Source organism: Gasterosteus aculeatus, chromosome 14 (assembly GCF_964276395.1).
Source record: "Gasterosteus aculeatus chromosome 14, fGasAcu3.hap1.1, whole genome shotgun sequence".
NCBI classification, from domain to species: domain Eukaryota; kingdom Metazoa; phylum Chordata; class Actinopteri; order Perciformes; family Gasterosteidae; genus Gasterosteus; species Gasterosteus aculeatus.
Window position 1 is genome coordinate 9,038,894 of NC_135702.1, and position 14,375 is coordinate 9,053,268.

The window sequence follows — 14,375 nt, forward strand, 5'->3', positions numbered from 1 at the left end:
TTTGTTTGCCGCGTCTCTAACCCCAAATCGCCCAAATCCCCCCCCCCCCTTACCCCACCCCCACTGTCACCATCACTGCCGCTCGGGGCGTTACCACGACAACGGGGTTAGAGGCTAGCCTAGGAACTGAAAAGGGAAGATGATGCATCCCGACATGAGCTCAGATCTAAGTGCTGCAGTGTGCCGAGGAGGCATTGCTCCCCTTTGTTGGTGCTTCTTCTGTTGGAATGTGTTCCTCTCGTTTCCTGCTTTCCTTTTGTATCCGTGCTGGTAATTGAGACTCACCTCCCTGCAGGTTTTTATACTTGCCAACAAATATCCTCCGTTTCATTTCTCATTCATGCCTTCACTCACTGGAGTTGTTTGTTTTCAGTCGCATCCCTACAAATCGCTCAAGGTTCTTCCCTTTGTGCTCCTTCCACGATAATTAGCAAACTAACTAGTTCAACCAGAAGCGGCAACATGCTGATTTGTGCCAGACTTTAACACTCTGCCTCCCACTGCGTTGTGCATTGTAAATACCTGTGGCTGTACATGTTTTGCCTCCACATTGAACCGAACCACAGTGCAATGATGAGAGGCTTTTAGTTCAATCTGACTGCAGTGACTTTTTAAGATTGTCTGCTGAAATCAAATAATGTCCATTTTTCCTTTTTTTTACTTTGGAACTGCAAACCCTGCACACTGACACAGAAAACAAGGAACACAGAAAGCATGGAGGATGGACAAAGAGCTGACCGTATAAAATAACCAATTTACCGTGGAACAGACACCAGAACAAAACCAGGGCCGCAGAACACAAAATGTGCAAAGGAAAAAAAGGCCTGTTCTTGCATAATATATGTATAAATATGTGCATACATTTACAGTTTCTCCACATTATCATCCCTTTCATTTATTTTCCTTTTCAGTCCATGTTCAGCTTCACGCCGATCTGGGGTGACAGCGGTGTCGATTGTCACTCGGGGAGGGTGTGGCCAAGTCATCCGGCGCCATCGCGTCTAATTGGCTCAATTGCATATTGGTGTAAATTAGTCGATCACACCGTGTACTTATCTATAGTTCCACACTCACACATGCACAGACTCCCTGTGACCCCTGTCGCCACCCGATCCATCCAGTACACCCACCATCATAGTGAACGCATATGTCTAAACCGTATATGTCTTATACTTGTACTAATGGTGCTCTTATCCTTGCTAACCAAGAATAGAGCTCCATCCATTAACAGTGCCACCCATGTAGAACACACACTTGTGCTGCCACGGCTACATGGATGAAAGGATACATACACACCCTGCATACGCACACACACACACACACACACACATACGCAGAACAATCACTTTTTCCTTTCTCTGCCCCCCCAGGGGAAACAAAGTCCTGCATCAGCTGCTAAATTGCCCAAACTCTTTCAACTGCTAATGGGCTACCTGTCTCCCTGCGTACAGTGTCGGCCTCTCCGTCCACAGTAATGAGTTTTTGTCTGTCTGTCTCTTCTGCTGCCCTGAATGTCTTACGTCTGGACGTATTCTGGTTGTTTTGTCCATCTGTCTCTGACATGTCTGCTTCTGTGCCTCTCGGTTCCCAAGTGTGTTGATCTGACGTCCTGTGCCACCCTGTATGTGAGCTGTGAGCATCCACTCTCATGATTATTTTTAATATGGAAGTAAAAACTGTCCTAACAGTCCTATGCTGTACGTTAGTGGCGTAGTAATAAGATTTGTTTTAGCAGTAAAAGTATCAGTAGAGCTCCTGCTACTAAGGGATGAAAGATGGAAGACTCTTCGCACGCAGGCAAACTAACATAATACGTTGCTATGGAAACCAAGGACTAAGTGTAGTGGGGGTACGAGAGTTGCATTAAACGTAGTAAGGAAGGATAATAAAATCCTACTGGTCCCATTCCCATTGATTGAATTCCATTTGTGTCATTCCATTTTCTCACCGTTCAAATATTTCTCCTGGATGTAATTGTGTTCTTTATTCTCACATTTTCTGTGCTCTCACACCTCTACTTCACATCTGTCACCCCCCCCCCCCCCCCCCCCAAAACCCTCTCTCTCTTTATAAGGGATGAGTTTCTGTGCAGCACAGTGTTTATATTAACATCCGATGGATTCAGAGAGGAGGAGAGTGTGAATGCGTTTAAATGCATGCGTGTTGGAAACATACTTTCAATTTCCCTCATATGTATGAATACAGTCAAATTGATGTTTTCTTCTGTGTCCTTGTCAAATCACTTTTGCTTTAACGCTTCTGTATTGTCAATCTGTTTTTCATCCCTCTTTCAATGTGTCCCCCCTGATGTCGGCCTATTCTCTGAACCGTATCATAAATAGAGCCCCTCTGACATTTCAATTTTCTCCATAACCCTTCACACACACACATATTTATACACACCAAGTTCGTTGTTGAGCATCAGTTCAGTGGCAGACCTCGCCTGGGTTTCCAGGGAGACCAGGAAAAGCAATAACGGCACACTTGACCCCTCTGCCCTTTTATTGGCCTCTTCACGCATACACACACGTGCACTCACACACCTCAAATCTAATCTGGGCGAGCGTGAGACCCCCGTGGCGGTGTTCCTCCACCTCCCCCCAGAGGACTGGAGAAGAGAGGTTGAAGAGAGCCGGGAGGAGGAGGAAGTTAATAATTTCATCTTGCAGTGACCTGGAGACCATAAGATTGATTATTTGGCTCTTGTGATCTCCTCATGTCTCTCTCACACACACACACACACACACACACACACACAGAGTTTCCAATCCTCGCCCACACCCACTTATATTGTCTTTGAAACTTACGGTGATTTTGTTGAACGGATGAGAAGTTTAAAAAGTGCGCGAAGGAGAGAAAGCAGAGTGAGAGCGAGAGGGAGGGAAAGATTGAAGGGAAATATTAGGAGGAACGACAGGGTCGCCTCAGTGACACGGCTGCGTACTGTTTATTTTGGTCCCAGTCTCATTTCTCCTCATATTGGCAGAGTCGAAATGATTTTCTTTCACTGTTTATTCCTGTGTGGATTTCTACTCGCTCCATTTTGAAGTTGATTGTGTGAGAGTTTTTGTTTTGTGTGTCCCCTGTTTGCCTCATCTGAGATCTCTGAACCCAATCTTTCCACAATCATCGGTTGTCACGTCGCATCGACGTCCCAGTGTGGGATTTTGTGTTTTTCTTTCAAATACTTCCTTAGTAGATCACATACAATCTTAAAACATTTGACTGCAATACACTTATTTAGTTAGATTGATATATACTTTATTAATCTGTAAAATGTATTTATTTATTCTTTTATTGTGCAAAGTTTGATTGGGAATTCAACCAATGGTGGTGTCAATATCACTTAAGAAGCCCACATGCTTGTTGTCATTATTTCAGACACACTCTACAAGACTTGTAGATTTGTTGTATCAAAAGAATCACAGAAATCTTCTGTGGAATTAATTTCCATGTTTAACAGCCCAGATTTCCCCCAAGTGCTGTTCTTTGTGAAAACAGAAATGTGAAGCTTTGAAATCTAAAATCTAATTCCACGCACACAGTGTGAATATGTATTTGTCATTATTATAAGCCATCCTGAGTGACCACACTCAAAAGCTAAAGCCACGTCTCCACTGTACGTAACAACAATAAGAGTGTAATTTCTGCCTCTCAGTAATCAGGTCAGGGTCGATTGGATTCTTTTGTGTGTGTGTGTGTGTGTGTGTGTGTGTGTGTGTGTGTGTGTGTGTGTGTGTGAGAGAGAGAGAGAGAGAGATTACTGTGTGTTGATTCCCTGCTGTGTGGCCCTCGGTAACACAGGTGTGTTTCTGTAAAGCACCGTACACCCTTGTTGCTATATATCGGATCTATATATATTTTTTGTATGTATTGTAAATTCCAAATCATTTAGGAATAAATCTATGAATTAGCTCCTTATCTCTACGTGATGGACCTGAATAAATAAGCTGTGTAGAGACTGATCTTGTGGCGGCTCCTCACTCCCACTGATGTCGTGTTTCTTCTCTTGTGTTTGTTCCACGCAGTTCTCCAAGGAAAAGTACCTGCTGGAGTCTCCTCCTGAAAAACTTCGTAAGGAGCTGGAGGAGGAGCTGAAACTGAGTGCTGCTGACATTCGGAGCCATGGCTGGTACCATGGACACATACCCAGAGAGGTACCGTACTGTAGAGAATACACAATTGGTTGTTTGACAACAGATGGGTACACAGATACAACATCCAAGGCACTTGACCCTTGAGGTAAATTTACCTCCTGTGCACATGATGGCCCTGCACGCACATACACACACACACACAACCGCGCAGGCAATCCTATGAGCTGAAATGATCCATTCAGAATCAATGAAAAGTTCATCAGCAAATTTCGATAACCAATTGAAACAAAGAATTCTGAATATCTGCTGCTTCTTTTTGTTTCATATAACTGTAAAACAAAGCTTCATTGCTTGTCTGTTCAGTTATAAAACCATAAGTTGTCAAGAAATATCCCTACTTCATGAAAATATGACTATATGGCTTAAAGTTAAAATTCTCTCAGCCCCTGTGGCAGTGAAACAAATATTAATGAAGATGTATTGATGGTAGGATTTATATATCCCAAAAAAGTGCAAGAGGAAAGTGCAAACACAATAGTAGTCATGGTGGGTTGGATGTGGCTGTCAACCAATAGAATTTAGTTGAGTGATTACTTGGCCGATGTCTCTGGCACTGAAAGCACAGTTTTAATACTTAATACACAGAATGACACTGATTACAGAATCCCGTCATCTGTCACAGCTCAGGAGCGTTCGGGAGGAGTCGAAACTCTGCCCAACAGACAGCTGTGTGTTTCGCTGATCTACGCTGTTAAGTGTCACAGCTGGTGACTGAGACACAGATGCACACAACAGACCTGCAACCACACACACACACACACGCATGGCGTGCACATGTGGATGCTACCTCTGTCTCTTGATCGACCTCCCGCTCTCTGTCTCGCTCGCACACAAATAAACACAGACGGATTCATATCAACCATCTTTGCTCTTTTAATCTACATAAAATATTCATATACTCATGGTTTACCCCGGTGGAAACGTGGGGAAACCCCGAGCCTTCTGGGGACCAAAACAATACTTACAGATTAGACTTCACACACGTGGTTGGTGCTGTACATCAAGTCCATCCTTTCTGTTTGTTTTTTTAAAGATGTCTGTATGTGCACAAGGCGTGTAACCAATATGGACCAATGTGGCTTTACTTTTATTTTATTTTTTTTAGATAGATTTTTTGTCCAATTTAACAGTGTAAAACAGGATATATAGTCTTTATTTGTAGTCAAGTTTGAAAAAGCATCTGAAAAGCTAATGGGAGCGACGCCAGGAACCTGCGCTTGGTCACTGATGGTCTGATCCTTGTGTATTCTGCCCCCTGGTGGCCTCTGAAGCGCCTTTGCCGGGCTGTGCTGCATATTTCATACCTCGTTTGAACGTGTCACATCGTCGGCCCTCGTCATTCGTCTCTACGCAGGAATGGCTTTAAAGGCACCACTGCTCAGTTTGAAAGATGTTTCTGTTTTCCTACATGGCTACAAGCACATCAATATTGGCGCTCTCTTCACACAGACAAGAGCCACATCGCCGCGTTTGGAATGAGCAAGATGTGCAGCCTGAAGCTGCTGCATTTGCCAAGAGTGGGAGCTTGCTTTTCTCGGGGGGGGGGGGGGGGGGGGGGGGGGTTGGCTGTTTTCTCAATACATTCAAAATAACTTTCTTTTTAATTTTTAAAAAAAGTGCCGAGCTCGATAAAATGTCTCCTCAGAAAGTCATTCCAGCCACAGCTGCTGGAATCTCATCCATCATTGCCATTTCCAACCGTGCATAGCAAAGACTTTTTTTGGCAAGGCAAACAAGGAGTTGGTTGCTTTTGTTCGGGGAAATCGCAGTCCCAAGGCTTTGTTCTAAATAATCACGATTCTATAAATTCAATTATTCACATTCTGTGAGCCAAGTGAGCTGCTTGCTCTTGAAGAGCCGATGTTGTGCTTCCGATCTCATGCATATATTTTTTTTTTTCCTCTGTCTAGGTGTCGGAGACTCTGGTTGTGCGTAATGGAGATTTCCTCGTGCGCGACTCTCTGGCCGGCGTGGGCGACTACGTGCTGACCTGTCGGTGGGACAACGAGGTGCTGCACTTCAAGATCAGCAAAGTCCTGGTCAAATCCAATGAGACCAAGGTGTGTGTGAAAGCGTTGGCCGGCACCCGTCGGCACTCGTTTCTTAACAAGTGGATTGACTTTTATTTTATGTTCTGTGCGTCTACAAGACAATAAAGGTGAGTGTTTATTTAATCCCAAAATATCAAAGAATTAAACTTTCATCAACATTGCATATGTTTCATTTTAAGTACGTACAGTAGATGCCTTTACACAAGTACGCAGCGTTGCATGCAGTACGCAAACAAACAGGACTTACTACTTCATCCTCACACTGTGTGTAAACAATGAAAGCTCTGCCATCTGTCATCGTTAGTTTTGTCAATGGCGGCTCAGTCGATGTGATACGTTTTCATTCGTGAGGTTTGGGGTTAGAATAGCCGCACAAGCACGCTGGCTTGCATACTGCAAAATGCGACCAAATGCAGTTAGACATCCTGGAATTTTGGGGCATTTTCTGCATTTGACACGCGGTGCTTCGAGGCATGTTGAACCTTATTTACTGGTATCTTATGAGCACAGAACCTCCTGGCAGGAAGCAGCAAGTCGAGAAGCCGTTATCACACCTGTGTTTGACCTGTGAAAGGTTGGCTGATGCGCTGCGTCTCGACTCGAAGCATTAAACCTGGCCTTTTATAGCCATGAGTGTTGCCTGTGACCTCCTCCTGTTATCCCACTCATCCTAACCCAAATCAAATGACCTTTTAAACGTAATTGTTTGAGCTTGGCCAGTCGAGACACGTCCTCCGGTTGAAGAGGCCTCCTTCAGTTATAAAACTCCTTTCTCTCATAGACCTTAATGATGGAAGTTATTTCGGGCTGATTTGGTGTTTTTGGCCTCGTTGACCTGTTGTTCCTCTCTCTGCTTCTCTGTCTGCCTCCTCGTCTCGATTCCCACTATAAATGTTATGAGAACAGCAGCATTTTGCGCTCTATTTCCAGACCGATTTCCAAAATACCGAAGTTGGAACAAAAGCAAAACAAACAAAGGCGATATAACAAATGATTTCGTCTCTTACCTCCTCAGGTGCAGTATGTGTTGGAGGCCGACAGCTTCGACTCGGTCCAGGAGCTGGTGCGTTTCTACATCGGCCAGCGCAAACCGGTGTCCCAGTCCAGCGGGGTCCACATCTACTGCCCGGTCAGCAGGACGCTGCCCCTGCGCTACCTGGAGGCCACCTTCGCTCTGGCCGCCAGCAAGCAAAGCTCCGCCTACTCGCCGTCCAGTCAGAGGGGAGCGTACATCAAGAGGCGGAGCGTCACCATGAATGACGGGCTGACGATGGACAAGATGATATCCCACAGGTGAGCTGGGGGGGTCGTTCTTTTTTCTTTTTTGGGGCAGTGATGTAACTATAAAACCCCGGCCTTTTTGTTTGTTTTTTTGCAGTTTTCATGACATTTCCTTCTTGCTTTATGTTACATACATGATCAGTGACTCAGACAGTCCCAGTCCAGTTAAGACACCAGTGACCCCTCCAGAACCAGAGCCGGAACCTGTGCCCAACTGCAGGTTGTCTCGAGTGTGCATGTGTGACACTGGTGTTGTGTTTGGTCACTAAACCAGCGCACTTCCCTCCCACAACCCTTAAGTCACTTCACCTCACAAGCACCGTTAGCCCCCGAGACCCCTCCTTACTGTCCCCAGGGGGGACTTGTTACCTTGTTACCCGCTTCTACACTGCAATCCCTCGGGTTTCATTCAGCACAAGTCGTTTTGAATCTACAAAGAAGGAGCAGACAAATATGTACAGTGTGTTTACAATGGAAGAAAGCCAAAGCCTCTTTGGGAGTAAGAAAAAGAGTTTAGAGAATGGAACCAAACCAACAATAACAGAAGAGAAGTATGTGTAAAATATATATTTGAGGATACTTGTTACTTTAATGGATGCCCGTTACATTAGTTAAATATGGAAATTTTGAAGTTAATCTCTTAAAAGAATCACCTCTAAATGATGTGCTCCTGCTTTAAGGTCCGGACATGTTTTGTATTCCTGAATAATAACACACACATGTTGTAAAGTAGAATAATTGTCTTCAAGATTGAAGCAACTAAAATCTCCCCCACTTCTTGCCCCAAAAGCCTTTGCATCTCTATCAACACTATCCCTGCCATCTGAAACCTGTATGTGACCCCCTGAACTCCTCTCCCTTTGTGAGGTTCTCTTCAGTTCCTTTTTACAGATGTTAAATCCATACCCAAAGAGTTTTAACACCCTAAAAATGTTGTGTGTTCAGCCCGTCGACCATCCACCACCATAAGGACGCGATGCGGAACTGCGCGATGAGCATGGACCAGATTCAGGAGTATCGCCGCCCCTTATCCCCTGTGGGGGAAACCCCTCGGTCTCCTGCATACAGCGCCAGTAAGTGCCACAGACGCAAAAACCAAAAGTTCTCTCCCTTTCGCAATCGCAGCCTTCCATGACACCGTGAGACTCTCTCTCTCTCTCTCTTCCTGCAGTCACCAGGCAGAGAGCCCACTCCAGCGGGAGGGTCCTGGCTGTTGTCCCTCCCTCCCCCCAGATGCGTCGCTCCAGCGACCCTGAGCTCAGCCCGCCGGCCGGTAACAACCCTGCCGAGCATCCCGCGCATACCTCGCACCCGCCGCACTCCGCGCCCGCCCGCCATCCCGGCCACCAAACCCATTCCTCAGAAACCGCGGGGAGCTACTGTGACCTGAGACCATGTCCCGCCGGGCCCCCTAAGCCCCCGAACAAGAGCTACGTGGAGCGACTGCGAGTGGAAGACGGGCGGGCGGATGGAGCGAGGGTGGAGGGAGAGGGGGTGTTCAGCGCCCCGCAGGTGGAGACGGCGTCCTCGTTCAGGCCGTCCAGGTACACATGCAAATGCAGTATAAACCCAAACATAAGTGGCGGCGATGGAGTTGCCGAATTGTGCAACAATGAGCTCGATAAGCAGAACAATTTTGCTAAAAACAGCCCACAACAACTTACTATTTTCTATGTGCTTCACTATGTCAGTGGCAGTCACTTCTTTATGACTTCTTGTTTTTATTCTTTTTGCCTGGAAAAGGATTCTAATGGACATGATTGGGATTACAGTGATGAAGTGTCTAGTTGCTTACGCTGAAAGTCCTCTTAAGAAATACCAGTCACGGCCAAGGGAGAAATAAAATGGACAGAAATATGGCCTTCCTTTGTATTAAGTACCTTTTTTAAGGCTTGACTTTCAATTCATTAAAGATGATGGTAGAAGCTCGTCACTGCAACGGGGTTCATTTCATTTGCTGAGTATTTAAGGGTCGACACGCTTGCTGACTATCAGTGAGGGCTGGATGGCTGCCATTTATTAGGAACTTGGTCTTCTCTTGCAGGTACGCGTCTTGCCTCATGCCGGCTGACAACAAGCCTCTCGAGATGTCGGTGCTGAAGAGAGTGAAGGAGCTGCTGGCTGAGGTGGATGCAAGGACCGCGGCTGTACACATCACGATGGCGGACTGCACGGTATGCAAAAAGCACGCACCTGTGTGTATGCAGTTCACATGCGAGCACACCGGCATGCACGTGCAGACAAAAGAACACACGCTGATGCATTATCCCATGTCTCCAATGCACAAACAGCAAACGTCTCTATCTTTGTTTTCGTTACTCTTGGACAGGTGGCTAGAATATTAGGTGTAACCACGGAGCTGCAAAGGATGATGGGAGTGTCTTCTGGGTTGGAGTTACTCACACTACCGCATGGACACCAGCTAAGACTTGATCTACTGGAGAGGTACATGCACGCTTTGTTTTTTCCTACTGTCTCCCTTTTATCCATCACTCCCTCACTACTTCATTATTCATCTATTGATTAGCGGTTTGCTTCTGGTCTTACCCCTCCATCGCCTCTCGTCTCTTTCCTCCTCTGTTCTCATCTTCTAACACTTTACTGTCGGCCACAATGTGGATTTCCAGAGTGGCTTCCAATATGGACTATAACTCAACGCCCTCTGCTTCCCCATCAGCAGCAGTGAATCGCTTTTATTGATGCATCGTATTGAATAGCGCGTTCCTCTTTTTACCTCAGGTTCTACACCATGTCCATCATGATGGCAGTGGACCTGCTCGGCTGCACGGGCAGCACAGAGGAGAGGGCCGCGCTGCTCCACAAGACCATCCAGTTGGCAGCGGAGTTGAAAAGCAACCTGGGCAACATGTTTGGCTTTGCCGCAGTGATGAGAGCCCTGGAGCTGCCGCAGGTACGAGTTATACAGATACAAATCAAACGGATAAAAGTCCCCATCGTGTGCAAAATATCCTCAACGGGTTCTTTTCCATGTCATCCATGGCCACAGATTTCCCGCCTTGAGCAGACGTGGGTGACATTACGCCAGAGACACACAGAGGGCGCTATTCTATATGAGAAAAAGTTAAAACCTTTCATGAAGAATATGAACGATGGGAAAGGTGAGACTGCGTTGGCATGTGTCTCATATTTCACTGAAAAACGTGCAACGGTTTTATGTATTTACAATTCTCAACTGGAAACACCCCTGTGGACACAGAGTCGAACGCCCTCGCCAACACGTCCGTTCCCCACATAATCCCCATCCTGTCCCTATTGGAGCGGGGCATGGCGGTCGGCGAGGCGCTGGAGCCCTGGGAGAGTGCCGAGGTGGGAGTAGATGTGGTCATGTACCACCTGGAGGCAGCTCGTACCATGGCACATCACGGGGGGATCTACAGGAGCAACACTGAGACCAAACTGCAGGGTAAGTGTGGTGCTCGCACCGTCGCTTCACGTATGGTAACTCAAGTTAATGCAAATGTACATTCTTTTCTTCAGACTTTTACCCCAAAACTGTTTGGCTTGCGCTCATTAATACGGCATCAGTCATCCACACTGACCTTTAGAAACTCTGAAAATAAACCATTTTCTCTGTCATTTTGTTACATCTCATGATGTTAACGCATCGCCGTGTATGATGAATGTTTTCAGGATCACTGATTTGATGTACCGATTGTATGCGGTCACCACGTTAACTGTATTGACCCCAATTACCTCCCCAAATGATTCTCAGTTTAAGGCCATTACTGCATTATTGAACAGTGTGCCAATAGCCATCTGCTCACATCTCTGTTTCCTGTTATGTGTCTCGCTATCGATCAGCCTGACTTCAGTCTGCCCTCCTCATCGATATTTCTATGAGCCGAAGTTAAGATCCTAAAACTAGTTCAGCTAAAGATGTCTATTTGTTCCAAAGCTATTTATAGTTTATCTAAATGGCAATTAAAATGATATGATTGATTACTTCAGTGTAGATATTTATTGTAAGTGTGATAGAATAATGTTTCAACCTCGTATCGTGGTCTTCATCAACAAGTGGAACCCTTGACATCCCTGTGATCTGGGGGGGGGTTATACGGGAAACAGGGTCCCGTTCAAATAGCAGTTAGTTCTTATGTTACGTTTATTATTACTACATCATTTAAAAAGAGTCCCCTCCCCCTCCTCTCCTCTCCTCTCCTCCCGCCTGCAGGATTCCAGGAGCGAGCAGAAATACACGAGATCTTCCAGACCGAGTTCCAGATGCGTCTCCTGTGGGGCAGCCGTGGCTCCGAGGGCAGCCAGTCGGAGCGCTACGAGAAGTTCGACAAGGTCCTCACGGCTCTCTCGTACAAGCTGGAGCCTCCGGTGCGCCACAGCGAGCTATAGCACCTGCCCCCCCCGACAACCGGCCCCTCCAAAACGACCCCCGTCCGCGCACAGCGCTCCGCGTGGTACGGTCTTGTTTTGCGATGGAAGAGGACGATGTGGAAGAGTCCACGGCGAGGACGCAAGGAGAGGGAGGGGAGGGGGGAGGGGAGGCAAAGAGGCAGCTGACAGAGCACCAGCAGTGGGGACAAACCGAAAAGTAGGGTTTCACTTTCAAAACGTGATGACCTCGATGTGTATTTCTCTCTCCGTGGACGTCATCTGGAGCCGGAACAGTGACATGTGTACAGTGCGCCCCCCCCCCCCCCCCCCCCCCCGACCCCCCTAGGGCCAGACAGGGCTGCAGATTCAAAACAGACTCTTGTTTCAAACAGCTGCTGTCCCACACTAGCAGGAAACCAACAATGACTTGCAGAGCTCACGTAAAGATGTTTTGTCTCTGTGGGGAAGTGTGTGTGCGCGCCGGTGTTTGTGGGTTCGCATTCCGTCGTTTGTATGTGTCATTTTACGCTTCATGTGTTTTCCCTTATTTTTATTTATTTGTTACGATCAAAGGACACACAAACATCACGGACGTTGCTTCACCGAACTCGCGAGAATCTGCCAGAGCTTATAGAGCATATTCATTAAACCGTGTTAAATGTATCACGCTGTCCCATTGAATCGCATTAATAATGTGCATTAATAAATGTGTCAGGAATGGAACATTTGCAGAAGTTAATGACGGATAAAGGGTATGTTTATCTGTCATTGTATGAGGGCTTTGCGAGTTGTTAATGTTACGGAGGATAAAGCAACTGTTTCACTGATACATTTGACCGTGTGTTTCTTGCACATAATTTAGCGGCACTAAGAGAGGGGAAAATGGGATGTGTACTCTTTAGATTTAGTTTAAGCAATGTTTCACTTACTATTAAAACATGTTTAAGATGCAGAAATAGTTGAAATGGTTGGTGCATGAAGCTACAAATGTTATACGAAGTAAAATGTTGCTCTAAACTATTAATTTAAATGTATAACAACTTGTCAAACTTGAGAAATATGCAGGTAATAATAACAATGAAGATCTTTCAGGTCTGTAAAATAATCTGAATTGATACCAAACGGAGAGGAATCTGTTATTTTCTTATTTTTTGAAAAACAATGAATGATAAAATAAGGACCACAGCCCTACTGCAGGGAATGTCTTTTGATTGTATAGCTTGTGTTCCAGCAGTAGAGCTATTTTTTTCATAGCTATGGGATTTTGTTGTGGACGACTGTCAGTGTTAAATCATTCAGAAGGCCGGAGCCGACTCCCAGAAGTATTCAAAGATATTAAGGACTGAGACCCCTGAGGTACACACACCCGTTCACTAAACTCACGTCAATGTATATGCTTTGTTCTCTCTGGTGATACGAAACAAAGTAATGTCAGATATCGATCAATCGGAAATAATTCTAAAAATAAAACCATTGCTTGGAGTCGTATCTGAGACGCTTCACTGGGTGTTTGATTGTCCTTCTTTATAATCTGAGCCTCCCATCAGATCATGAGGTTAGGAGCCATGGGCCAGTTCTTGCAATGGTCCAACAGGGGGCGATCTTTAGTTATCAAAACACTGAATCTTTAATTGTAATCCCATTATTTGATATGAAACCTACAGGTTTAGGGTTGATATGCGATAACACAGATGATGAAAAGGTGATGACCGTGTGATGTCTTTTTATTCGTCTTCTGTTGAATGCTGTACAGGAATGCTCTTTTTTGTAATAGGACTGTGAGATGAACGTGAAAAGCAAAAAGACAAATGTTTCAGGATTGATCTCACGATTTCTCTTTCTTTCTTTTTTACAAACTGTAAAAAGCAATTCACTTTTTTTGTTTGTTTTTTCAAATAAAATAATTGCTTGTGTGAAATAATTGTCTTGTTCTTAAAACAAACAAAAACAGTTTTACCACTATTGTTTTATCTGGTTATACAACTCATAATAATCAAATCCCATGAAGAGACCTAAACCAGAAATGGTCAGAAAGACATTCATGAGCCACAATGTTGCACCTGACGACATCAACATATTTACAGTGAAAACACATGAAATGTTTAGCCAGATGTAACGTATTAACTATAAAAACATTTCTCTCTATGAATATTATTGTTGTGGTAGAAAAGACACCACCACTGAATTCCAATGAATGTATTTATTAGCCACAAATAGGTCAGAATTGATGGTGTAAGAGGTTTTAGCTTGGTTTGCAATGCACACAAGTAACCAACAGGAGGCACCATTCCACTATCAAACCCAAATTGAGCCTTCTCTATCCCAGAGCCCACTGCTGCTACGAACATCCTGGTCCCTGGTCCAATTTAGGTGTCCTGCTCAGGGTAAACAACAACATCTTTGTTTGTCCACTGGTTTCTTGAATGCTACACCCTCCCGGGTACTTCCTTCCACCAGTGTTAAAGTTCACATGCATTTAAATCTGAAACCTCAATGTCATGTTAAACAAAAAACGCCCTGACGGAGTGACCACGCG

The 14,375-nt window shown here is 45.3% G+C and overlaps 1 protein-coding gene across 11 annotated transcripts in view; it reads left to right on the forward strand.

Moving 5' to 3' along the window:
- The window catches only part of sh2d3ca (SH2 domain containing 3Ca), a 41,472-nt gene extending 27,715 nt beyond the window's left edge, over positions 1-13,757 (forward strand). For 6 of the 11 annotated variants that reach the window (XM_040198345.2, XM_040198346.2, XM_078087900.1 and 3 more), the window contains 12 exons: positions 4,029-4,157; positions 6,068-6,217; positions 7,224-7,501; positions 7,632-7,709; positions 8,435-8,562; positions 8,661-9,033; positions 9,534-9,663; positions 9,819-9,934; positions 10,229-10,400; positions 10,497-10,608; positions 10,707-10,913; positions 11,682-13,757. In XM_040198345.2, coding sequence (XP_040054279.2) covers positions 4,029-4,157; positions 6,068-6,217; positions 7,224-7,501; positions 7,632-7,709; positions 8,435-8,562; positions 8,661-9,033; positions 9,534-9,663; positions 9,819-9,934; positions 10,229-10,400; positions 10,497-10,608; positions 10,707-10,913; positions 11,682-11,857 — 2,049 coding nt within the window. In that variant the 3' untranslated portion in view covers positions 11,858-13,757. The remainder of the gene's footprint in view (positions 1-4,028; positions 4,158-6,067; positions 6,218-7,223; positions 7,502-7,631; positions 7,710-8,434; positions 8,563-8,660; positions 9,034-9,533; positions 9,664-9,818; positions 9,935-10,228; positions 10,401-10,496; positions 10,609-10,706; positions 10,914-11,681) is intronic. The other 5 variants (XM_040198347.2, XM_078087897.1, XM_078087903.1 and 2 more) reach the window with 1 other exon arrangement.
- The last annotated feature ends 618 nt before the right edge of the window (positions 13,758-14,375 follow it).